This window comes from Sceloporus occidentalis, unplaced genomic scaffold (assembly GCF_023333645.1).
Source record: "Sceloporus occidentalis isolate IW3139 unplaced genomic scaffold, rSceOcc1.0.p SCAF_3, whole genome shotgun sequence".
Taxonomy (NCBI): Eukaryota; Metazoa; Chordata; class Lepidosauria; order Squamata; family Phrynosomatidae; genus Sceloporus; species Sceloporus occidentalis.
Window position 1 is genome coordinate 194,134,163 of NW_028316983.1, and position 26,558 is coordinate 194,160,720.

At 42.6% G+C, this 26,558-nt stretch overlaps 1 protein-coding gene across 1 annotated transcript in view; it reads right to left on the reverse strand.

Moving 5' to 3' along the window:
* GAREM1 (GRB2 associated regulator of MAPK1 subtype 1) overlaps window positions 1-26,558 on the reverse strand; it is a 115,151-nt gene that overhangs the window by 71,523 nt on the left and 17,070 nt on the right. The window contains exon 2 of the mRNA XM_089517239.1: window positions 10,875-11,015. Within this exon, the coding sequence (XP_089373365.1) occupies window positions 10,875-11,015 (141 nt within the window). The remainder of the gene's footprint in view (window positions 1-10,874; window positions 11,016-26,558) is intronic.

Below are 26,558 nucleotides of genomic sequence, written 5' to 3' on the forward strand. Positions count from 1 at the left end.
TATTTACTATGAGCACAAACATGCCTGCTGGAATTTTTTTTGGTATTGTTTTCCTTTCCTTCATCCATTAGATCCTTGTTCATGTCCCTAAAATTTACCCACAACTTACCCATGGGTCATATCAAAATTCATAATTTTGGCCTAAAAACAAACAAACATTAAAATATAATTGAATTATCAATAGAATTAAAACCAATGTAATTGCAAACCCATGAAAAAAAATTACAGACAATACAGCACATTATTAAAAGCTCTGTCCCCATAAAAAGTGAGTTCCCAAAGGCTTGTTGAAACAAAAGGGTCTTCACTTCCTACATCATGCCTCAAGGGGCAATTATTTCTACAAATTGATGCTCAGGGATAGGAATGACTAAGGGAGAAGATGTAATGGAGGGAATAACATGCTTTACAGATGAAATAATAGTGGACTGCTTTTAATAACTGTAGAAAAGGCTTGAAAACACAAAAAGGAAAATGTAAGATGGGCTGCTTTTTCTCTCTCTCCAGGGCTAAGACAACCCTAACCAGCTGGAGCACAGCTGTTGAGTCTCCCTCTCCCTCCCACACAGGGACAGATTCTCCTCCCCTTCTTGTTCTTTCATGCTTGGCTATTAAGTGATCCTTGCAGGAAGCGACCTTGGCTCACACAGTGTGTTCCCTGCCAAGTTTTTGCCCTGACCCAAATATTATTCATTTGGCACAGAAATTATCCTTCTCTTCTTGTTTGGAAGCCCAAGACCAGCAGGAATATCCAGGCACATGGTTTACATTGCAACTCAATCTGTTCCTGAAAGCCTAGTGATGCTGAAATAACAAGCCCCCATGTACTGCATCCATAGCCAACAATTTGTTTTAAGTGGGAAGTCATGACCCCTATGACATTTCCCCAAAAACAGTATTTGTAAGCAGAGAAGCTGCAATGGTCTCAGCCTGCCTGGCAATCAATCAATCTATCTACAGTGGGCCCTTGGTATCCATTGGGATTGGATTCCAGGACCTCCCATGGATACCAAAATCCATGGACAGTCATATCTAACTATATACATACAATAGAGTGGTAAAATGATGTTCCTTGTATAAAACGGCAAAATCAAGGTTTGCTTTTTGAAATTTTGTTAATGTTTTCAAGCTGTGGATGGTTGAATCAGTGGAGGCAGAATCCATAGGTATGGAAGGGTGACTGTATCTTTCTCTCTGTCTTGTATATCCTGCCTTCTTTCCATGATAGCTATGTTTAAATATCTGAAGAGATGTCCTGTAGAAGGTGGAGCAAGTTTGTTTTCTGCTGCTCCAGATGCTAGAACACTAACCACTAAGAGAAAAGAGATTCTACCTAAACATCAAGAACTTTATTATTAATATTATTAACTGTAAGAACTGTTTGATGGAGCAGATCTCCTTGAAGGCTGATGGATTCTCCTTCTTTCAAGATTTTTAAACAGAGGCTGCAGGAGTGCTTTAGTTGTGTCTTCCTGTATGGTGTGTGTGTATGTGTGTGTGTATGTGGGGGGGGGGGGGGCAAACTACCTGGTCCATTTGAACTTTAAGCTTCTATGATTCAACAATGATATTCACATCAGCTTTGCAAATTGTCACAAGCAGCTATAGCAATGTCCATTTATTAAGGCTGTGTGCGTGAAAGCTTATACAGTCGGCCCTTCTTATACAGATTTTTTATACATGGATTCAAGCATCCAGAATTTGAAAATGTTCAAAAAAAGTATCAAACCTTGATTTTCCATTTTTATAAGGGACACCATTTTGATATGTCATATTTAATGGGACTTGAGCATCCACAGATTTTGTTATCCACAGGGGATCTTGGAACCAAACCCCAGCGGATAACAAGGGTCCATTGTAATCAGAAAATGTATTTCTATTATCCTTGTTAATATTACGGCCAAACCATAATACTCATGTTGTAAGATACTGATGTCTCAAGCCTAAGAAAATTTTTAATGCCAATACCGCCACTGCAGATACTGTAAGTACAACAGTTTTAGAGCAGGGTAGGTCACTCTAATCACAATTTTGTGCTGTCTTGCCTATGAATTGAGTGGATGTACAGATACAGATACAAATGTCTGTATGGACATTTTATTTGTAAGTTAACTTTTTGGACATTTTGAAACCTTTCTCAGAGAGTAACTCAAAGACAGACTACTGCTTGTTAATTTAAAGTATTTTGTTCTATTTCTTGCTCAAAATTAAGTATTTCCTAGCAGGTCTTCTAGTTAATATTAACCTAGTGATAAAAGATGTGAAGCAAAGTTGCACTCTCACCCTAATCTGTAATTTCCCTCCCCCTTATATTTTGAATGGTATTTCCTCCCTCCTCCATTGTAGTTAAAATTAAGTCATATAGCAAGAGACTTTAGCTGGATGGCAGAGAACGTGCTTTGCATGCAAAAAGTTGCAGGTTCAATCTCCAACATCTCTAGAGACAGCATGAGAAAGATCAAACTACAGTCCTCTCTCCAAATTTGTGGGTTAAGCATTTGTAGATTTGATTATTTTGATTGGATTATTCATAGATTATTGCATTTGTTGTCGCCTCTGCTACCCTATGCTACTTTTAACAGGGACTTTGATAATGCCAGTGTCACTCAGAAGAACTCAAACTGGGGGGTGGCTGGGCTCAGCCACTTGCATGTTCCCTCACTCGCTCACTTGGACAAGTGAAGGGGGAAGGGGATGGGATGAGTGTGAGGAGGGAAGGTATGAATATTCCCTTCCACGTTCACTCATGCATGAACAGAAATGGATGAAATGGAGAGCATGTGGAGGGAAGATGAACACATTTCCTTACTTATTCACTTGCACTGATGGATGGGGGAAGTGAATGAAATAGGGGAGTGCAAGGAGGGAACATGTTTGTGGCCGAGCCCAGCCACCCTGCTAGCTTGAGTTCTTCCAAGTGACACTGGTATTATCAAAGTCCATTTTAAAAGTAGCATAGGGTACTTGCTCACTCACGTGGGTGGAGAAAAGGGAATAGGACAAGGAACTGTGAGGAGGAAGGGTGTGTGTGTTCCCTCACTCACTCATGCTAAGCAGTAGGGGGGAAGGGCATGGGATGGATGTCCCCTTTCTCTCTCCTCCTGTCCCCCTTCCCATCCCCTCTCCACCCTCCCACCCAAGCAAGAGATTGAGTGAACAAGGAAACACATATAAGATCAGGCCCAGCCACCTTGCTACTACAAGTCCTTTTTGTGTGCATTAAATGAGGTTTGGGGGCCTAGGGATATTCATATTGATATTCATGGGGGTCTTGTGCCCTTAACCCCTGTGAAGGTTGGTCACCAACAGTAGTTCTTAAGAAAAATGTATATTCCCTGTCACAAGCACATCTTTCCCTCTGACAACAGGCCTTCTTCAGCTATGCATCACTATAAAGTACCAGTCAGTAGGCCCCTAAACCTTCCAATGACCCATCTCAAAGGAAAGTATGGCCTGTTACAGACTGCCAAAATAAAGCTGCTTCGGGTCTCTTTGGAGGTATGCTGTTTAAATTATGCATGCAGCCTAAGAATCCAAAAGCTGCACCAAAGCTGCACTCCAGTGCTTAGGAATGGAGTGTGGGTTTGGCGCGACCTCCGGACTCTTAGGACCCATGTTTCATTTAAACAGATACCTCCAAAGAGACCCGAAGCAGCTTTATTTTGGCAGTCGGTAACAGGCCTATATTAGTTTTACAAGATGCAGAGTTAAGAAAAACCATGTCTAGAACAAACTGACATCTTTCACCACTTAAGGAAGCTCTGGTTCTAAATAGAGGTGAAGCATATCATTGAGTTTGACCCAATGTCTCCTGTCTGAATCCCTGGAGAGTCACTGCCAATCTGTGTAGCATGTACTAAAAGGTTAAGTCAGTATAGTTAGCAATTTGACTCATTACAAGGTAGGTTCCTATGTTTCCATATCAAATGACAACACAGAGTCCCCCCCCCCCCCCCATACAACAGTGGCGTTATGAAGAATGCTAATGAATTTTAGCATCTTACTGTGAATTTGGGGATGGAATATTAACTTGCTTGCCTGTAGTGAACTGTTGCAGGAGTACCTATGAAAACAGACCAGTAATATATTATATTATATCAAGTAGTATATAAATATAATAAATAATAAATCAAATAAATCAAAATGAATGATTTCATTTTCAGAGACATCATCTCTGTCTTGAAGTCATTTAAAACACAAGGATCTAAATCCAATTCCTAGTCACAACCAGAGTACACCCAATGGATAAATGAGACATACATGAATACAATTCAGCAACTGGTTCTATGGGTTTATTATAGCCTGGACTAACAACTGGATTTAGTAGAATTCAAAAATATAGCCCTGTTAGTCTGTAGAACCAGGACATAGAAAAATCTACAGCGCTATATAAATAAAGCATAATAATAATAATCATAATAATAGTAATAATAATAATCTTGTAGCACCTTTGAGACTAACTGAAACAAAGAAATTGGCAGCATGAGATTCCGTAGACTTCAGTAGGCTGAAGTCTACGAAAGCTCATGCTGCCAATTTCTTTCTTTTAGTTAGTCTCAACTGGATTTAGGTGAAGCATAAAAAATGGTCATGCATAGAGAACTTAAAAGTAAGAAGAAGGCCCCCCTCCTTCCAATCCACCATCATCTGGCATAAGGAGGAGAGAGAGGTAGGCCAGCTCCATCGGGTCCAGTCCAAAGTAAGAAGAAGAGTCCTTCCTCCAGCCCAACTGCCATAACCATGACTCCAGAGAGATTCCCTTCTTTTTTTGTGTCACGGCTTTTTAGCTTGTAAGCCAGAGGGCAGGGAACTGCTTGATATTTTTTTTAAAAAGTAAGCCACTCTGAGATCCTTTGTTGCTGAAAGTGGGGTATAAATACTCCAAATAATAGATAAACAAACAAACAAGTACATAATTAAATATGGAACATGAACAGCAAAAGGAATACTGAAGTATTCAGAAAGATGACTGCAAATTCAAGAGCTGCTCCAAAGCAATTGACCTCAGATTTCAGGGCAATGGCATCATGTGCCACTCTGTAATAGTTAAAACTGTCAAATTCTGAGGTAGGTTCTATTGATATCTTTGCAGTCAACCCAGGGGACAGGAAATGACAATCCTACTTAGACTCAGTTTGCCTCCATCTGAAAGACAACTGGATGACATCACTGGTGGGTATAATTCTTAGTAGATCCTCAACAATATGTTGAGGGCAAAAAAACCTAAACTTCATTCACCAAACAGTTAATAAGGGACGCCCCTTGAGACCAACTGAACAGTCTTTGCACAAACTTATTAGAAACAGTTACAAGTAAATCAGGTTACAACTATGAGATTTTAACTGCAATGTTATACTTCAGTAACCCACCCAACCAAACCAGTAGACATTTGATGATTCATACCACTTCAGCTGATTCACCCATCAATTTTGGATGAAGCCCTCCCTTCAGCCACCATCTTGGGAGAGAGAGGCAGGCTAGCTCCAACTGCCTGCCTGGAAGAAGACAAGCCCTCCCTTTAGCCACCATCTTGGGGGGAGAGAGGCCTGGCCTGAAAGACTAAGAGCCCTCCTTCTGACCACCATCTTGAGGGGGAGAGAGGCCTGTTATGTTTTATTTTGACTTTGTATTGTACTTCCTGTTGTACACCGCTTTGATCTAATTTGGAAAAGCGGTACATAAATAAACATTATTATTATTATTATTATTATTATTATTATTATTATTTGGATCTGTTGAGGATATTAATCATGGCTACATTCACTACACACTTTTGAATGATAATACACAGCAATACAGTGGAGGCATCATGTCTGTCTAAAGCAGGCAGCATAGTTCCTCCTTTACCCTTCACTATACATGATGCAACATTAGCACTGTTCACCCCAAAGGGATGGATAGATAGATAGATAGATAGATAGATAGATAGATAGGGAGAAAAAAGAAGAGGGGGGAGGTGCCTTGTGACAGAGATTACCCTCATCTGGCAGAAAGCCCAGATACTGTGGGATGACTTTAGCTTATTGGTATCAGATTATTCATTGTGAATTATAATGAGGTCCAAATAGACATTTCTGAAGAAGCAGCTCCACACATTTGTTTTAATTTATACATTCCATTAGAAGGCCCAAATACACACCAAGTTGGAAGAAGGTTCCACAGAAGAACTTTGGTTCCCTTTCTCTCTAATAGCCCTGAGAGTAAGAGTTAAGGAGCCAGTCAATTATAACTGCTCCAGTTACAGCAACCAGATGCATAAGATTATGAAACAAAGCACTAAAACATGAAACACTGGGTGACACACATAGCCATAACAGTGCTGTTCTTTAATATGCTGCTGCTGCTGTTGTTATATGCTTTCAAGTCAACTCTTAGTTATGATGATCCAACCATAGGGGAGGGTTTTAATTTTTCTTGAAATATTTATTTAGAGGAGGTTTGCCATTTCCTTCATCTAAGGCTGAAGAGTGCATGACTTGCCCACAGTTATCCAGTGGATTTTCATGGTTATGTGGGGATTTGAAACCTGGTTTCTGAAAGTCATATTCCAATACTTAAACCACTACACCATGCTGGCTCTCCATTCCTTAATATGTTACTGCCCAATTTAATGAAGTATCCATTCATGTTTTTAACAAGGTAGTGCCAAAATAGCTTCAAGTAAGACTAGATTTTTCTCTTCTACTCTGAGCCATCAGAGCTCAATCATTTGCTACAAAAGTCCTGCATGAGTACAGTTTCTACTCTTCCCCAGGAAGCAGAAAAAAGATTCTATTATAAGGAAATCAATCACACTCTTAAATCCCCAATACACACAGGAATCTTATGAAAACATCTTAAAGCTAATACACTCAAATTGAAAAGCAACCAAAGTTGCTGTAATTACTTCCTGTATTGTAGATCCTAGCAGTGGACAATGTCCTCCACAGTTGTTCCATCTCTAAAATTCTATGGTGCTAGAACCAAAATGTTACACAAAGAACATTCAACAACTGCAGAAATCGCTCACAAATATGGAAACTCATTGGAATATACATCATGGTAAAATAAATTCTATTTACAAAATGAATTTTAAAAAAAGATAATTCTCATAAAGAATCAAAAACTAAAGATTATTATAAAACAAAATATAAGGCCCATACCAATTTCTAAGAATTTCCACTAGCTGCATCCTCATAATACTTTCAGCTTGTTGTTAACTGTCCTTGAACTCTTTTTCAAACTGTGCCTCCCAGAATCCTGGGAACAGCAGGACCATTCTAATTCAAAAAAGTAATATTTTCAAGCTCTGGTTTTGAGAACATATTTGAGGAAACACTAAAATGAAATATTAGTCTTGTGTTGTTTTGGTAGCAGACACTGCCATAAACACAATTAAGGCCATGAATGCAAGTAATTTGATCATGTGGCCATCAAATTATAAAGGCCCTTGGAAGTCTCCTTTAAATAGCAATGAAGTTTCAAACAAGATATTTTAAAAAATGCCTGACAAGTTATCCACATAGCTTCTGATACTTGATAAGAAAGCAGCTATTGATTGCCTCACATTAATAAATAATAATAAATAAAAGTTTTATTTTTATACCTCCCTTCTTGCAATCAGGGCGGTGTACAACAGTAAAAACACATCCCCATAATCAAAAAACAATACAATTAAAATCACAGTAAAAACAATTCTGGCCAGCATACCAGTGCTATCAGAGGGGGGGAAGGCTAGTTGGAGCCTATATCTGGGAATGCTTTTCTAAACAAGAAGGTTTTTACTCCCTTCTTGAACTGGGCCAGGGAGGTGGCTGAGCGGAGCTCTCCAGGCAGCGAATTCCAGAGGGTTGGAGCCGAGGTGGAAAAGGTCCTCCTAGAAGTGGAGGCCAATCTTGCCGCTGGAACCCTCAATAGTTGCTGCCCAGATGTTCTGAGTGTGCGGGGCGGATTATATGGGGAAAGGCGGTCCTCAAGGTACCCTGGACCCAAGCCATTTAGGGCTTTATAGGTTATAACCAACACCTTGTATTGCGCCTGGAAACGAATCGGCAGCCAATGCAGAGCTTTCAGTACTGGTGTTATATGACTGGCCCTGGTTATGCCAGTGACCAGTCTGGCTGCCATATTCTGTACCAATTGTAGCTTCCGGGTTTGGTACAAGGGTTGCCCCATGTAGAGCGCGTTGCAGAAATCCAGTCGAGAGGTTACCAGAGCATGTACTACCGTTTCAAGGTCCCTCTGGCCCAGGTAGGGACGCAGCTGGCGGATCAGCTGAAGCTGATAGCAGGTGCTCCTGACCGTCGCATCCACCTGGGATGTAAGGTGGAGCGACGAGTCAAGGAGCACCCCCAGACTGCGTACCGAGTCCTTCACGGGAAGCGTGATCCCGTTCAGGACAGGTGGAACCACCGCCATCCCCGGGCCAGGAGAACCTATCATGAGTACCTCCGTTTTCTCTGGATTCAGACTGAGTCGGTTTTCCCTCATCCAGCCCGTTACCGACTCCAGATAGGCCACGAGAGGAGAGACGCCATCCTCAGTCACTGCATCAGTTGGAGACATAGAGAAAATTATTTGGGTGTCATCAGCGTACTGATAACCCCGCGCCCCATGTCTCCAGATGATCTCTCCCAGCGGTTTCATGTAAATGTTAAAAAGCATGGGAGACAGAATGGCTCCTTGAGGGACCCCAGATGTAAGAGCCCTCTTATCGGAGCACACGTCTCCCAGCTGCAAGACTGGACTATGGCAGGTTTCAGTAGTATACAGTGTTGAAACTATGGGATAGTGGTGTCAAAAGGAGGGCATTGCCCCCCCATCAGAATTCTGCTCCCTTCACTGAAATTCTTCTTCATTTCCTTCTTCCTCTCTTCTTTGAATGTCTAGCCTGTATTCCTAAATGCTCAATTGAAATTTTAAATTATTGCAATACTAGAAACTTGGAAACTAAAGGAAAAAGAGGAAGCAGCCAGAATTCTGGTTTGGCAGCTGGAAACTGAAGGAAAAAGAGGAAACAGCCAGACTTTTGGTTTGAAGGGGGCAATGCCCTCATTCCCTCCCTCCGCTGCAATTCTGGAAATATAACAGCAAGGTGCATCAGTTTGAGAACTGAGCTTCAACCTTTCTCTAAATCCATTCCCTCTCAGCTCCCAGCATGGTTCCTCTCTCTCTCTCTCCTTTACAGGGCTGTGTGGGTGTGTGGCAACAGAAACAAAACAAAACAGCTTCATTTATATACGGCTTCATACTGAACTAGCAGTGTCTAAGCAGTTTACAACTGTAAGCTAATTGCTCCCAACAATCTGGGTACTCATTTTAGCAACCTCGGAAGGATGCAAGTCTGAGTCAAGCTGAAGCCCTGGCTAGTATTGAACTCGCAACCTTATGGTTTTGAGTGAGTGGCTGCAGTACAGGCATTTAACCACTGTGCCACCAGGGCTCCTCGTGCCACCAGGGCTCCTCAAGCTCTGGTTTTGAGAACATATTTGAGGAAACACTAAAATGAAATATTAGTCTTGTGTTGTTTTGGGAGCAGACACTGCCATAAACACAATTAAGGGCATGAATGCAAGTAATTTGATCATGTGGTCATCAAATTATAAATGCCCTTTGAAGTATCCTTTAAATAGCAATGAAGTTTCAAACAGGATATTTTAGAAAATGCCTAACAAGTTACATTCTCTGAAGATGCCAGCCACAGATGCTGGCGAAACGTCAGAAAGAAACTCTGCTAGAACATGGCCACATAGCCTGAAAAACCCACAAAAAACCTAACAATTTATTCACTTAGCTTCTCATATGTGAAAAACAGGGCTTCACCAGGCAGATCTCTGTTTCATTTTAACACTGAATATATTGGCTCAGTTAGAAGAATTTGAGAATGTTAGGCAAGGGGATTTTGTGACAGCAAATATTTGAACCAATAGCAATAACAAAAGCAAATACATTTCTGTACCACTTATCAGTTTACTCAAGCACTCCTTAAGCGGTTTACACTGTAAGCTAATTGCCCCCAACAATTTGGATACTCATTTTAAGGACCTCAGAATGATGCAAGCCTGAGTCAAGCTTGAGCCCTTTCGCTGGTATTGAAGTCGCAACCTTATGGTTTTGAGTGAGTGGCTGCAGTACAGGCATTTAACCACTGCGCCACCAGGGCTCAAAACTTTGAAGCACAGGAAAGAAACTTAACAGGATTTGGGGAAATTAAATTCACAACCTGCATCTTCAAAAAAGAAAAAGAAAAAAATTCTGCCTTTAAAAATGGACTGCTGAGTATTAGAGGGAGAAAGAGGCAACGGGTGATTCTAGGTAGATAAAACAAGCTAATGGGAAAGGTCACAGTTGCTGGTTTTAGCCTACAACCACAAATAAAGTTTAGAATTTGACAGAAAAGGGAAGTATGTATGAACTTTAACTTTCAACTGTGTGGTAGAGGAGACAACAATTGTTGTTTACAACAGAAAAATAGAGCAAGACCTCAGTTGGCATCCTATGTCAAGTTCACATGTTTACTCAGATGCACATGGGGCTGCTGCCAAGAACTGACATAAGCAGGTTGTCATGTGGCTGAATAAAGTTCTGAGGCAAGGACATTCCTGGCATCTGAACATTTGTCAAAAGCAACTTTGTTGATTGTTTCATATGAGACATGCTATTTCCCTCTAGCAGTAAATGAGGCTCTACTACTTTAATCATAGCAGAAGCCTATACAGACATATGAATAAACTGTAGTCCAGTTCCTCTCCTACGCTTTTTTTTCCAAATAAGATTTACTGTGCTGACTTTACTAAGTCAAAAGAGAAAAGAAAAGCTGGTGCTGCTAGTGAGCAACTCGCTCACTTTATTTATTAATTCACTTATTTTTAGTTCAGAGCTGAAGCCATACTTACCGGCATAATGCACAGGGATTTCTATCTTCGGCCCTATGACATAATGACCCTCTTCCAGGCTGTGAGCTGTAATGGTTGTCCACTGTCGGCAAGAATGAATCAAAAGGTAATCACTCTCTTTAAGACCTTCTATAGGTTCTCCTACAAAAAGAGATTAAAATTTTGAGTCACATTAGAAGCAACAATTGTAAATTCCAAGTACAATGCTTGAGCTAGTGCAGTGTTGTAGCTAAGAAACTAAGCTGTGAACCAGGAAGCCCTAGGTTCAAAATTAATACCTGCTTGTGGCATAAGTTTAGCTATTTTCTGGTATGCATTTAAAGTATGGGACAATCCTGAACTTTACAGGATTGTGGAGGGCTTACTGAATTTATAGGAAGTGCCTTGAATGAATTTTCAAGTCTTACCTGCACACTAGATATCATTACAGTTATGCTACCACTTTTCTATTCAGAGCCACTTTAATCACCATTTCAGTGTTCACTGATCCCAAGTCCAATTCACTGACAGGAAAAGATTCAACGTTCATCACTGCATATGCCATTTTTCAAGCTTCTAAAATGGCAGGACAAAGCCTGGATCCTGCATCTACCAGCAGATGTGTATTACTGGTTTGCCATGTGCCAGTTTAGGTAGGGATTCCTTCTTAGCTCCATAAACTCAAGCAGTGTGAACCTGTATGAAAGGGACCTGATTTGAAAAAAAAAATGAATGTAATGTTGCAAGTGATTTTAAATGTAGGATTTTTTCCCATTGGCAACAAGATCTTGCAACACTAAATTTAACTTCTACCAGTGCTAGTTTACACATTATCAACTAGCATGGCACATAAGACTTAGCAAACAGGATAAAGCTGTGTATATTTAGTGTCCACTTAATCTTAATATTTTCATAGTTAGGTCAAAGCAAAAGCATAATGCCGTGGCAGTGCATAGTTTCCAGGAAGATTCTAGTAGTCCTTGATCATACTATGCCATTTATTAGGTAAACAATGTTGGGTGGAATGTTTTCTGTAACTGATTTCTACCCCCTCCTCATATGGAAAAATACATTGTTTCATAAAATTAATCTATTTGGAAAAATACATATTTCATAAAATTAATTAGCAGTGTCTGCTCCTCTTAAAGTAGTAGAGTTGGGTGTACTAACCTCACCCTTCCAAAAGTACAGGAACTTAATCATACCAGAGAGAAGCAATACATTTTCACATATCTCAGAGAAGAAAGTACCAGTAGTTCTGCTGCCTGCTTGGCACAGCTTTCCCTCTTACCACAGACCTGTGCCTGACAGCTCTGTACTCTTAACAACCAGGCTTCCTCAAGTTTTGAGCCAGATTAACTGAGGCAATCTGACAGGAGTCAGCACACAAGGGTACAAATATTCCCACTAACACTAAGAGAAGAGAGCAATACAGTTGGCCATTTGTATCTGCAAGGGGTTCCACTCTGGATCTCCCTGTGGATATAAAAACCACGAGACCTCAAGTCCCGTTGTTTTCAATGGTGGCATGGCTGTATGCATGCACCATCAATGGGGAGAATGGGGAGGGGCCATAAGTGGATGTTCCAATCTGCAGATAGCAAGCTCACGGATAGAAAGGGCCGACTATACCACTGCCTGCTTGTTGCTTTTTCTCTTCTAGATGGACTGCCTGAGATTCTCTTTTGGACCATGCCAGTCAGACACTGAGACATATGACCACATGTCCCTTTAAGAGGAGACATCACTTGGCTGCCTGAGGCAGTGGGCCTTCTGCTGGCAGGGGCCATACCAGAAGGTTCACTTCTTTGGAGGAGCTGCTTCTGGGGTTGTGTGAGGGCCAGTTTCTCTGCTTGGGTTCAGGGAAGTAATTGCCCTCTGTTGCAAGCCGGAGGTCTTTTAATCAACTTGCCCTAGCAGCATTAGTTAAAAAAAAAAACAGAGAGAGAGAGAGCGAGAGAGAGAGAGCAAGTTATATATGGAGAGCATGGGAAAGGAAATAAACCAGGCAGCAGTTATTGAAATGATAATACAGTAGAGGAAAAGTCAGTGCTACCACAATGGGAGAGGGGGCAAAGCCTAAATTGTGCCCTACTACAAATTGCCTAGATAACCTCAGCAATAATCCTGCTGAGATGAAAATGCTGCTGCTCAGTGCCAGGTCAGTAAGTGCCTAAATAGCAGTGATCCAGGATCTGATCCTGAATGAGCATGCCAGCCTAGTTTGTATTACAGAGACCCGACTGGATGAAGCTGAGGGATGGAGATCAACCTCTCTCAGTTCTGCCTGGTGGGATTCTCTGTGCTAGTTGCCCTGTTCCACAGTTTGATGGGTTCAGGTGTGTCCATCTGAAGGTGGCCAGGGATTCTGTTGATGTACCATGCTATGCTGATGCTCAACAGCATCTCTTCCTGATCTGGCTGAGTTAATCTTGGTGATTGTGGTAGTGTACCCTTTGCCTGTTGTGCTGAGGGATTTCAACATCCATACTGAGATAGCTCTGTCAGGAGCAGCTCAGGATGTCCTCCACAATGACCTTGGGTCTGTCCTAAGCAGTAACTAGTGCCATTTCTACTTCAGGTCATACTCAACACCTATTTTTCTGTGCTGGGAAGGATGATGATGATCTGGATGTGTCATGGACAGATCACTACCCAGTGGGATTTAGACTCACTGAGACTCTGCATCTGTATGAATTGGGGAGGGGATTAAAATGCTCCAACCTAGGAAGAGGATGACTTTGAATTACTTCCTGCCGGCTCTTAGGGAGTAACTTGTTGTCTTGGCAGGTGATCCTGCTGATGCCATGACTGATCTCCTTAACAGAGAAAGGCCAGGGTGCTAGACACAATTGCTTCTAATAGAGCAGAGCTGTGTGAGAGCATACTAGGGATCTGGAGGCAATAAAATAAGTGGGACAGAGCTTATTGTTGATGGAAGATAACTCAGAGCACATCAACCAAAAATGGACTACAGCCTTTGGAAAGCCTATGTCATGGTACTGGTGGGAGTGAAATCATACTCCTTTGCCACCTTTGCATTTGTACACAACTATCCAGTGGGGCTATATCTAGTGATCAGAGACCTTCTCTTCTCCTTTCCACACCAAAAAAGAAAAAAGAAAAAAGAAAAGAAAGAAAGAAAGAAAGAAAGAAAGGAAAGAAGAAGAGTAGACAGCTCACTTTGAACGATTTCTATGACAGTGCAAATAAAATCATTCAGATCTACTCTGACTTGGATGCTATAGTAAATACAGTTCCAGTGGTTGAACCTTGTTCCTGCTTGTCCTGTGTTTTAAATTGTACAGTTTCAATATGGACAATATGTTTTAAATGGTACAATCTCAATGTGGACAAGACCTTCATAGAAGTCAGTACAGGTTGTTTATTCTTTATTTGATATGCTTGGGGCAAGCAATTTTTTGAATTACAGATTACTATTTTTTGGATTCTGGAATATTTGCATATATAGTTGGCCCTTGGAACTCACAGAGGATCTGTTCCAGCAGCCAGCGAGTTACAAAATGCACACATATTCAAACCCCATAGGCTTGAATGGGACATGTGCACGTGGGGCACATGACACGGGTGCCCGCCCCATTGAAGTTAATGGTGGTCGCCCCTCCACAGATTTCCAAGTGTCTGTGGACTTGTAGGGGGTGACTGTACATACTGAGACATTTTGGAGATGGGATGCAAGCCCAAACATTATTTATGCTTCATATACACCTTATACACATAGCCTGGAGGTAAATGTAAAAACAATAATTTTAATAAATTTGTGCATGAAACAAGTTTGTGTACATTGAACCATCAGAAAGTAAAGGTATCACTATCTCACCCACTCATGTGGACAATTTTGGATTATTTCGGATTTCCAGATAAGGGATATTCAACTTGTACCACCACATGCATATTGGACCTGTGTCCCTCTGGAAGAGGATTGGCTGAGTGAATAAAGGGAGTGGTGAATGCCTTAGTACAGCATGGCAGGCTAAGCTGAGGTCATTATTGAGAACACACCCTCTGAGCCTCTCCATACTAGAGAATTACAAGCCAGTTTCCAAGGTTTTCTCGGGCAAGTGTGGTGGCTTTCTAGCTCCAGGGGTTCCTGGATGAGACAGACTATCTAACTTCATTTCATCTGGCTCCAGATTTGGTTATGGGATGAAGATTGCTTTGGTTGCCTTGATGGATGACCTATACTGGGATCTAGTGTGGGAGTATGTCCCTGTTTGTTCTACTGGACTTCTTTTGATACCACAAAAATTGTTATCCTTCTGGGTTTTCCTCTCTGGGATAGGACTTAGCACACTGTTTTATATGAATTCTTCATTGAAATAATATAGTATACAATATAATATGCTATACATGTAGCATCACATAAGGGGAGGTGCTACAATCAAGCCCTCATGAACTGGTTGATGCTTGGCTGGTGGCGAGGCATGATGGGAATGATAGTTTTCCAGAACCTAGAGGGCCATAGGTCCCCCACTGCTGTTTTAAAAGTTGATATTGTGGGATTCCTTGACTGCCTGGCTTGTAGGGTTCCTCAGAGCTCAGTTCAGTCTATGCCATTTAATACACACACATCCCATGGGAATAGGTGTCACCAGTATGCTGGCTCTTGGGAAGTATGTGTCTCTCTCTCTCTTGTCCATCTAATTTCAAGGAAGCTTCTTCTTCAGTGCTGACCTACATAAAGGTGAACTAAGTGAACTTTTTTCCAGACAAACAGGTGCTCCTAATAAATCAAAAGGCAGAGCAAGTAACAGGGACTCACCTTATGCTGATTGAGGTTACACCCCTGTGAAATTTCAGGTTCACACTTTGGGTGTGCTCCTGGACTTGGACCTAGCCCAGATGTCCAGGTTTAAGCAATGTCCAGGAGTTCATTTGTAAAGCTAAAACCAGTGTGCCAGATGTACCCATTCCTGGAGATGTCAGATCTGGCTATGGTGACACATGCCTGGGTAACCCTCCATTTGGATTACAGTAATTCACTATATGTGAGTTGCCTTCAGAAACTGTTTAGAAACCTCATAAAGACCAAAATGCTATGGCTAGTTTTGCCAGAATCCAAAGTGCTGAATATGAGTTATAAAGTCCTGCACCTGTATAGGACCCTTTCCCCAAGGCAGGTCTTTGGCTGTTTTCTGGTTGTGGCAGAAGGGTCTTTTAAGAGGGTGTGCTGCACCTATCAACTTTACTGTGTTTTAAACTCTTACAAAGAAGTGTTTTTAATTTTTAAATACTTTTTTATCATTAGATTTTTGGCAATACTATATTCTGTAACATTTACATATCTGAATAAGATAAAACAGACAGGCAGCAGAAATTATTAAAAGCACCAGAAATGTACTGGTGCAATTGTAAGATTCCTAAAGAAAGAAGAACATACCACTCATTCAGAATTAAGATAATTTCAAATCTACTAGTAGTTCTCTCTAGAAAAGTTTTATGGCTTTAGTAGAGGTTTACTGGAGTCTCCCAGCTCAATAACTACCCTTCCCAAATTCCTGTTTTGTGATTCAAGTAGATTTTTGTTGTGCAACGCCTACAATTGCAATGTATTACAATATAATTTGGTTGTTTCCTTACATGCTTCATAATCCTTCTTCTGTGGGAACCAGGTCATTGAACACTGTGCTTGTGAAGAGTCTGTATAATTGTGCCTCTTTTGTACTCTCCCTCCTTGGGTGGCACACTTGTAAACATGCCTATCTGCCTAAACTTTCCACACTTGGCAGTGGGAAATCCAAGCAATGAAACTTCATTTTGTTACAATCTGGAGATTATCGCACTCCTTTTAAACCGACTTATCCCCAACGGGATAAAATCAAATTTAAATTTAAAAGCGGGTGTTACTGCACTCAGCTGGGGTGGGCAAGTGCAACGCATTTGCAGTCTGGACCACAGCTGCACTTATCTAGAGGCTTATCAAAAATGGTAAACTCCTGTTTTTGCAAAGCCTCTGGATAAGCGCGGCCCGGGTCCAGGCTGCATACGGGTTGCACTTGCCCAGCCCCAGCTGAGTGTGATTAACAACAGCTTTTAAAATTTAATTTGACTTTATCCTTTTGGGGATAAGTCACTTTAAATGGAGTGCAACAATCTCTGATGCCTCTTTCTTTGGGAGCAAGGGAGAGACATTTAAGTATTTAATGAGGTTTATCTTTTTTGTTATTGTTGTGTGCTTTCAAGTCACTCCCAACTTATGGCAACCCTAAGGTGAACTTAGTATAAGGTTTTCTTGGCTAGATTTTTCCAGAGAGGGCTTGCCATTGCTTTCCTCTGAGGCTGAGAGTACATGACTTGCTCAAGACCACCCACTGGGTTTCTATGTCTGAGCCTGAAATTGAACTCTGGCCAACAGAATCCTAGTTCAACACTCAAACCACTACATCAGATTATCAACAACAATTGAAATATTTTCTGCAACCAGAACAGATAGGCATTGAGCTTTCTGCCTGCCAGTTACTTGCTCTGGGTACTCTCAGTTAGGACTCAGCATTCTTGATACAAACTGCAATTCCCCAAGCCAACAGTTAGAACCATTCCTCCTTATGGGCCAGACATGGTATTTGGCAGAGTGAGTGAGGTGCATGCTGAGGAAACAGCAGCAAAATGGGCCCGTTACAGACGGGCCTTAAAGTGCGCACTCCGTGCATGCTAGGGTTAGAAAGGGGCGTCCTTTCTGGACGCCTCCAATCCTAGCACGCGCAGAGCGCGCACAAAATGGCAGCGGCTGTCCCACACAGCTGCCGCCATTACGACCGCGCCGCCTCTATACAGGGCGGCGCGGACATGTCGTCACACCGCGCCAGGGCGAATAGTGCGCCCCTTCCCCGGCCGCAAAAGGAGCTCCGAAATGGAGCTCCTTTCCCGTTTGCGTCGCTGGGCGCAGCCTTCAGACAGCTGCGCCCAGCGATGCAGAGGAGAAAGGGGCCAAGCGGCCCCTTTCTCCTCCTCCCTGCCGCTGCGGGGTGTCCTTGGGGCTTGAAGCCCCAAGGACACCCCTTTCCAGGCCTCGGGCCTTTTGCCGCTTCCCCGTGGCCTGGAAAGTGGCGGATCGGGGCCTCAGCGGCTGCCGCTCTGCCCACTGAGGCTCCGATCCGGCGGGGAAAGGGGTGGGTGCAGGCCGCCGCTTTTTGGCGGTCTGTAACCCGCCATAGTGAGGGAAATAGTTGTGTACCATACTGCTTGTCCTATGCATTTCCCCAAGCTAGCCTGCTGCCGCACAGTTGCCACAGTAGGACACAGTCTCATCACCAGTGTCAAAGAGATTCAACGGCTGACCCAGGTGGTATTTTCAAGGATGATGGAACAGGTGTTATCTTGTTTTTGCCTTGAAAAGCAAAATACCAGCCCTGATTCATAATATATAAAGGCAGATATGACAGCAAGAAAATCAGTACATATCACCACAAACTATCTTACTTAAGGTGAGTGTTCATCAAGATTTGGTTCATCAAGATTTATGTTTACACAGTATTCTACTACCAGGATTTCATATTCAAACTGGGGGATGCTGTGAATGCATTATTCCAGTTAGTAAGGTTGGCCCTCGGTAGCCATGGAGGATTCATTCCGGACATCCTCGTGGATATCAAAATCTGCAGACACTGGAGTTCAGTGGTGGCATGTGACCACGCCATCATTAAGGACAATGGGACCTGCCTCACTTTGCCTCCAGAGGCTGGAAGATGCTGCTTCTGATGGCCAAGCAGCTGCTCTGGGGCTGCCCCATGAAATGGCAGATGCTGAATACTACTAGAGCTGAACACTATTTTCCAGCACTCCTATGATCATATGTTTTAGTTTGTATTCTTGTCTTTTAAAATAGCAAGCATGATTTCAGTCCAGAATTGGAGAAAGCTGGGGGGTAGTTAGGAGGAAAATCAGTTCATTTGAGATGTGATACCAGAGAAGAGTGCCAAGGATACCATGGACAGGCAAAAAGACAAACAGCAGTCCTTGAACAATTCAAGCCTGAACTCTCCCTGATCAAACTGAAGCTGTCCTACTTAAGTCACAACATGAGAAGGCACAAATCATTAAAAAAGACAATAATGTTAGAAAATAGAGGGTAGTAGAAAAAAAGGAAGACCACACACAGGTGTATGGACCTAATCTGTGAGGCCAAGGCCTGAATTTAGAGGACCTAAGCAGAGCAGTGGAGGACAGGGAGGCCTGGAGGCTCTGAAATTAAGGAGATACAAACTTTATGGAGCAGATACGCCCCTAATAAACGGCAAGAGATTACAAAAACACTGGGGTGGTCTAAAATATGAATTCTGCCATTGAACACTCATAATAGACTTTGGAGACTTTAAAAAAAAGAACAAAAAACCACTCAGCGTTTAGTCCAAAAAATGGCAAGACGTTTTGTAAAAGAAGATGCTGCCTTAATATCTCTCTGAAGTTTACTGTGTAAATGAGCTTACTGCCTCTTTGTCCTAGTATGGGAACAAGTGATAATCCATTCCCCAATCTATAACGATAATATTTTCTGTGCCTATGTGGGAGTGAAATCAGCAGATGTGAAATATGTAATCTACCCACTTTCACTCATTTAATTGTACTCCCACACATTTGGCATATGATATTTCAGGCACGCCAACAGGAAGGAAGAATGCAATCTGGTTACTTCAAAGGAAGAAACTTTAATAGCTAATTAGAACTTTGCGTGTTGCATATGTGCATGAACACACATGTGTACATATCCACATCACCATTACTCTTCAACTCATATCTGCAAATACAATTAAAAGTACCACTGAGAGTAGTTAAGGCATGTGCTTAAATTTTTAAATACAATTTATAATTTATACACACACATTCGTTACAATTTATAACTACACACACATTCTTCCAATTTATAACTTACACACACACATTCAAGATTAAAAAGTTCAGTCTGGCAGCATGTAAAATAATAAATAACAGATCACTATACATCTCCAGTGTAGTTTATAGCCAAGTACACAGAATTACATAGTAGTCATTATCTAAAATGTGGTGACATCTCAGCTCACAATATGGTTTGTACCTTACCTATAAACTCAGTGTGTTTATTGTAAGGTACAATATGAAAACATAAAAGATCTGAAATGTATCACCTTACAGAGGCCTGTTACAGACAGCCAAAATAAAGCTGCTTCGAGTCACTTTGGAGGTATGGTATTTCAATGATACATGCGGCCTAAGAGTCCAAAGGCCGCACCAAAGCCATGCTCCAGTCCTAAGGACTGGAGTGCAGCTTTGGTGAAGCTTCCAGACTCTTAGGACTCATGCATCATTGAAATACCATACCTCCAAAGTGACTCGAAGCAGCTTTATTTTGGCTGTCTGTAACAGGCCAGAATTATAGCCAAAACCACAAGAAGCCCATTATTTACCTGATAAAATGCAGGGACTCTCATGTGATTTTTTTTTTTTAAAAAAATACTTTAAAGAATGTAATTTCAAAGCTATTAGCTTTCTTTGACAGAATTTGTATTTGAATAGAATGAGACATTACAGTTTGGGAAGTTTATTGAGAATGAACTTGTACCAATGCAGTGGCGTCCCTAGGGTTGGTGTCACTCGGTGTGGTAACTCACCCCTGCACTGACCTTCTCCCATTTCACAGCATATGGAATTCTTAGCAATGATTTTTTTGCAGTAATGCTACTCATAAATTGTAATTCCAAGATAGCAGTAAGTGTAATGCTAGTAATTGTGACATAAACAACATAGCAAAATTAAAATTATACCTTCAAATTACAATGTCATATGCACCACCCAAATTTATTTACATATGCATGCTGAAGATTTGGTTAAAATGTGATGTTTTTAAAGAAAATTTAAAAAGAATGTTTTTTAAAAAAATTCAAAAAAGATGTGTTTTTTTAAAAAAATTCTGGGGCCTCTTCCTTCATCTCCCACTGATATTCACCCCACTCCCACCATATTTTAAAGCATTTGAATGCCACAGTCCATTTCTGCCAAAAAAGTAGGTGTTTGAGGAGCATTGGTGTCACACACACCCCGGTTAAGGTGTCATCTGGTGTAATCTGCACTCGCGTGACACCACTGTGCCAATGTATGCAGCCTACAAGCTTCTACTTTGCTCCTCCCGACTGCAGAAAGTTTTTTTTAAAAAAAGCATATTGTTGAAATAGGATCTATAACTGTTCTTGTAAACAAAGAACAAATCCTTGTTTCCAATCCTAGCTGTAAAGGAAGCAAGAAGTCAGCAACCTTGGTTTAGATGCCATGCTAAATAAAACATTCCTAGTTCATAATAGACCAAGTCTCTCAAAAAGCTTGGCTTATTTTTCATGGGCTTAATACTTAATACAAAGAGCTCCCCCTGTCATCCAAATCATTGATCAGGTCTGTACCAGCTTAGCATCAAGTACTCTACAATATAAGATGCCACTAAACCATCCAGTGTGTCAAATACTACAGTCCTATGCACATTTGCTTGCTAGTTCCATTACTCTTTGGTGCATGGATTTGGTTGTTGTTATTGTTGTCCATCAAGTAGACTGACTAATGGCAACTCTATGAATGAGAGACTTCCAAAAGATCCTAACAGTGATATACGTTCAAGTCAATTGACTCAGACTCAAGTCTCTTTGATGACTCAACTCGGACTCAGTTCCACAATATATTTTGCACTGATGCAACGTGATTCATAACTTGTATATTTTTAGTGACCAACTTTCTGGCATCATTCACTTTGAGCAGCAGGTAAGATCTGCACCCCCAGAGCGTGGAGTACATTTCTTGGAAGGGAACAGCTTGATGTGGAAGGAGCTTAAAGTATCTTGCAAGGACCTGAGACTTGATTTGAAGGTAGAGACTTGAGATTTGACTCGAGACTTGGAGTAAAATACAGTCAGCCCTCCCCTTATGCTATCATGCAAGTCACCCAGTAGGTTTCTGTGGCTCAATGGAGATTTGAACTCTGTTCTCAAGGAACCATAGTCCAGCACTCAAACCACTATATCACACTGGCTCTGAAGATGGTTTACCAAAGTTGAAACTGGTAAGAGATAAAAAAAAAATTCACGCCACTAAGAACATTAAAAAGTTAAAATATAATTATCAATAGAATTAAAAATAATGAGAAAGCATGTTCATTAAAAAGTACAGACAAGACATCACACACTACTAAAAGCCCCTTTCCCATGAGAATTTAGTTCCCCAAAGGCCTGTTAGAATAAAATTGTATGCCTGCCTCCAGAAGGATACCATGGAGCGTGCCAGCCTAGCCTTTCTAGAAAGAGAGCTCTTCTCTTGTCTTCCTGTAAAATGTATCTGTGAGTGGGGTGGGACAAAGAGAAAGACCTCTCCATTAGGAGGCAATTTGAATCTGGGCAGTCTTTCAGGTAACCTGTATCCCAGCTGTATAGTGCTCTCTAGGTCATAACCAGAACTTTGAATTGTGTCCAGAAACAGACTGATAGTCAATGGAGCTATTGTAACAAGGGAATTGTAGTCACCGTATATCTAGCCCCCATCAGCAGCCTGGATGCAGCTCTTTGGACCAAATGTAATTTCCAAACATTCTTCAAAGGCAGCTGCATGTACAATGTGCTACACTAATCCTACTTGGATATAACTAAATAATGTATTATTATACCTAGATCCAACATCTCTAGGAATGGGCACAGCTGATGCACAACCCTAACTATGTAAATACTGTATACTCCTGGTTACTGAAAAAATATGCACTTGTATGTTCAAAGTTGAATAAAGAAGTACATCCAAGCAGCAGGATTGTGTAACCCTATGTGTTTAATCCCTACTCCATGATCCATCTTTTGATTTATCAAGATCACTTCTGTCTTATCTGGATTAAGTGCTTTTTGTTAGCCTTCATCTAGTCCATAACTGATGATGGGCACTGGTTTAGAACTGAAAAGGAATGAAGCAGAAAGTAGTTTATACAGTTGGATGTCATCAGAATACTGACTTTGAGGACTCTTATCAAAAACTGTCTGAAATATCTTATTATCTTGCTGGCAAAGAGAAAAATGATCTGGTTTCTAATTTGTGCATGGAAGAATGAGGCAAAGAAATATTTGCATTCCCAGTTTTATCACACTAGATAGAAAGGGACAATATCCTATGAAGCAAAACTTATTGTCAGCAGGTACTAGTTCAGAAATTGCACAAAATCACAGCTCCACTTTGAAAGAGTATTGGATTATTGTGGATTTTAAATATTTTGGTCATTCGAAAATGAAATTTCTACTACTCCTTTAAAAAATACACATCAGGCTTCAGCCTATATCACCTTCATGAATACTGTAGTGATCTTTGTGTGTGTGTGTGTGTGCATGTATACACTATATATACTATTGCTATATCACTCCTACACACTGAACTTTGGGTTTTAAGACTTCACAATAGTATGGAGGCACACCTTTTTTTAAAAATGAAGGAAACAATACAGCCATTCAGACCATATTGTCAGTCAGATGATATTTTACTATGGTACAGTATAAGCATGGAGAAATTAAAACATCTGTTTTAGCTTGTTCTGCAATACCCATAAAAGACCCAAACTATGTTTTGGCCGAGAAACTGATAGTAGCTGCCACAGTGTATCAGGAATTGAGGGAGGTGGTAACTGGGCAGGATTATGCCTTGGGATTCAGAAGGGCCATATGCCAAGCTCTACAAACATAGTGTGGTGACCAAAGGAAGTGTAACTGTCCATAAAGACCTGCTACATTTTCAAAGGTAGTCCATAATGCTATTCAACAAGTTTTTCTCAACACCCAGAGGGAAATTCAATTCCATCCTTAACATGCTGTGTGAATTAGCAACTATCTTTAAGAAAGTGACACAGGGTATCTGTACAGAAACACTAGTACTATCTTAAATCTTTTTTATCATAGCCAGAAGACACTTTCTAATTACTGTGAGTAGAACAGAACTTGAACAACTTTAATGTACAAGGTGTCATTAAAATGTATTTTTATGCAATGGCTACTGCAAACCACATTCATGCAGTGTAAAATTAAGCTACTACTTTCCTTATTCACAGGTCACATTACCTATTGGTTCTCTTTCCAAGAAAAGTACAGTCATAGCAATTTTTCCTTCACAAGGCAAAATAATTCACAGAACATTTTCTGAAGACTGCTGTACTACAAAAACCAGAGGATCCTTCAATTTAGTATTTGTGAAAGAATGACAATAAAAGCATGATAATATTCCCTTAAATCTCAAGCCCCCAAATATATAGTTTCTAAGGCTTCCTAAAAGGATATTTATTTCACCAGGCCTTTCTAAGCTCTGATGCCTTTCTGTTCTGCCTGGCTTTTAAACTGCTCTTCTGATTTTGTTTTACATATCCTGCTCTAATTGTTCTGTTACTTTGGACAATTGTGTTGGCTTTGTTTAACAGTTCTATTATTTTTATAAATTTCTAAGCCGATTTGTGAAAAACAGGATTAAAAATAATGGGCCAATTGTTAGCCCCAAATATAACTAGTGAATGAATAGAACTTAAATCAACATTATGTAAGCCCTAATGACACAAAGAGTCTACTCTAATTGGGACTAATAATTGAATTTAGCCTAGTAATCTAACTCAGTGGTTCCCAAACTTTGCTCCTCCAGACATTTTGGTTTTCAGTTCCCAGAATTTCTGAATGTTGGCAAAGCTGGTTAGGAATTCTGAGATCTGACAAGCTCAGAGGACAGAAGTTTGGGAACTAGTATCTATTTAAAGTTAGACTTCAGCTACTGTTACACCAACCTTCTATACTCTTTGCTCCTTTCAACCATGCCTAAAATCAAGTTATACTGTATTAAGATGAGCTCTCCTGACAAAAGGGTGATTTAACAGCATTCAGAAGTGGAAGAGAGAGAGAAGCGTACAGACAATAATTTACATGCTTATGTTATGTGACCTGTGATCTAGTCAGAGGCAAAAGAGCACACTCAAGGCTGGAAGAAATGCATAGTCTTTTGTTAAAAAAAAAAAATAACACATTTAGAAGCCTAAGTTCTACAAAATTCTAAGGCAGGGGTAGGCAACCTTTTTGAGCCGGGGGCCGGGTTGGTGTCCCTCAGGCGACTGGGGGGCCGAAGCCGGGGGTGGAGCTTCAACCCTCCGGGGCGGGGCCACATGCGGGGGGTGGAGCTTCCACCCTACGGGGCAGGGCCGCATGCCGGGGGTGGAGCTTCCACCCTCCGGGGCAGGGCCGCATGCCGGGGGCGGAGCTTCCACCCTCCGGGGGCCAGGCCTCCCCATCTTTGCTGGCCCCTGACGGGGCCCCAGGCCCTGTCAGAGATCGGCAAAAAAGCTGGTGGGGGCCGCTAGCGCTGGAGGGCCCCCTGGAGGGCCCCAGCGACGGCACCGGGCCCCCCAGAGGCCCCCTGCCGCCCTCGGAGCCCTACTGGAGGGCCCCAGGGACTTCAAAGGGTCCCCCAGATGCCCCCTGCCGCCCTCGGAGCCCTCCTGGAGGGCCCCAGGGAGGGCAAAGGGCCCCCCAGAGGCCCCCTGCCGCCCTCGGAGCCCTCCTGGAGGGCCCCAGGGAGTGCAAAGGGTACCCCAGAGGCCCCCTGCCGCCCTCGGAGCCCTCCTGGAGGGCCCCAGGGAGGGCAAAGGGCCCCCCAGAGGCCCCAGCCGCCCTCGGAGCCCTCCTGGAGGGCCCCAGGGATGGCAGCAGGCCCCCCAGAGGCCCCCTGCCGCCCTCGGAGCCCTCCTGGAGGGCCCCAGGGACTGCAGCAGGCCCCCCAGAGGCCCCCTGCCGCCCTCGGAGCCCTCCTGGAGGGCCCCAGGGATGGCAAAGGGCCCCCCAGAGGCCCCCTGCCGCCCTCGGAGCCCTCCTGGAGGGCCCCAGGGACGGCAGCGGGCCCCCCAGAGGCTCCCTGCCGCTCTCGGAGCCCTCCTGGAGGGCGCCAGGGACGGCAGCGGGCCCCCAGAGGCCCCCTGCCGCCCTCGGAGCCCTGCTGGAGGGCCCCAGGGACGGCAGCGGGCCCCCCAGAGGCCCCCTGCCACCCTTGGAGCCCTCCTGGAGGGCCCCAGGGACGGCAGCGGGCCTCCTAGAGGCCCCCTGCCGCCCTTGGAGCCCTGCTGGAGGGCCCCAGGGACAGCAGCGGGCCTCCTAAAGGCCCGCCGCCGCTGCCACCGCGGCTGCCCATCATGGCTTTTCGCCGCTCTGGGCGCCACCATTTTGGGCGGCAAAATGGCAGCGAGATCGCGCGAGATTTCACCACCATTTTGGGCGAAAAAATGGTGGCACCCATAGCGGCCTCTGGGGCTATGGGCGCCGCCATATTTTTGCCCAAAATGGCGGGGGGAGGTCGCGTGAGACTTCGCCGCCATTTTGCCGCCCAAAATGGCGGCGCCCAGAGCGGCGAAAAGCCGTGACGGGCGGCCGCGGCGGCGGCATCAGCAGCCAGGGGCCAGGCGGCAGGCCTCCGCGGGCCGCATCCGGCCCGCGGGCCGGAGGTTGCCGACCCCTGTTCTAAGGGGTCATGCAGAGTGAAAGCTTTTAGAACTACTAGTCAAAGGACATTGTTTAGATATTCTTTCTTTTCTTCCTTCACACACTCATTTATAGGAAGAAAAAATATATTGCACTATGAAAACATAGGAGGATTGCATATGAAGACACTGTCATCTGGATTCCACTGTAAAATTCCATGAATGAGGCAAAGGAAGTGAACAAGAACAATTTGTATAAAAGG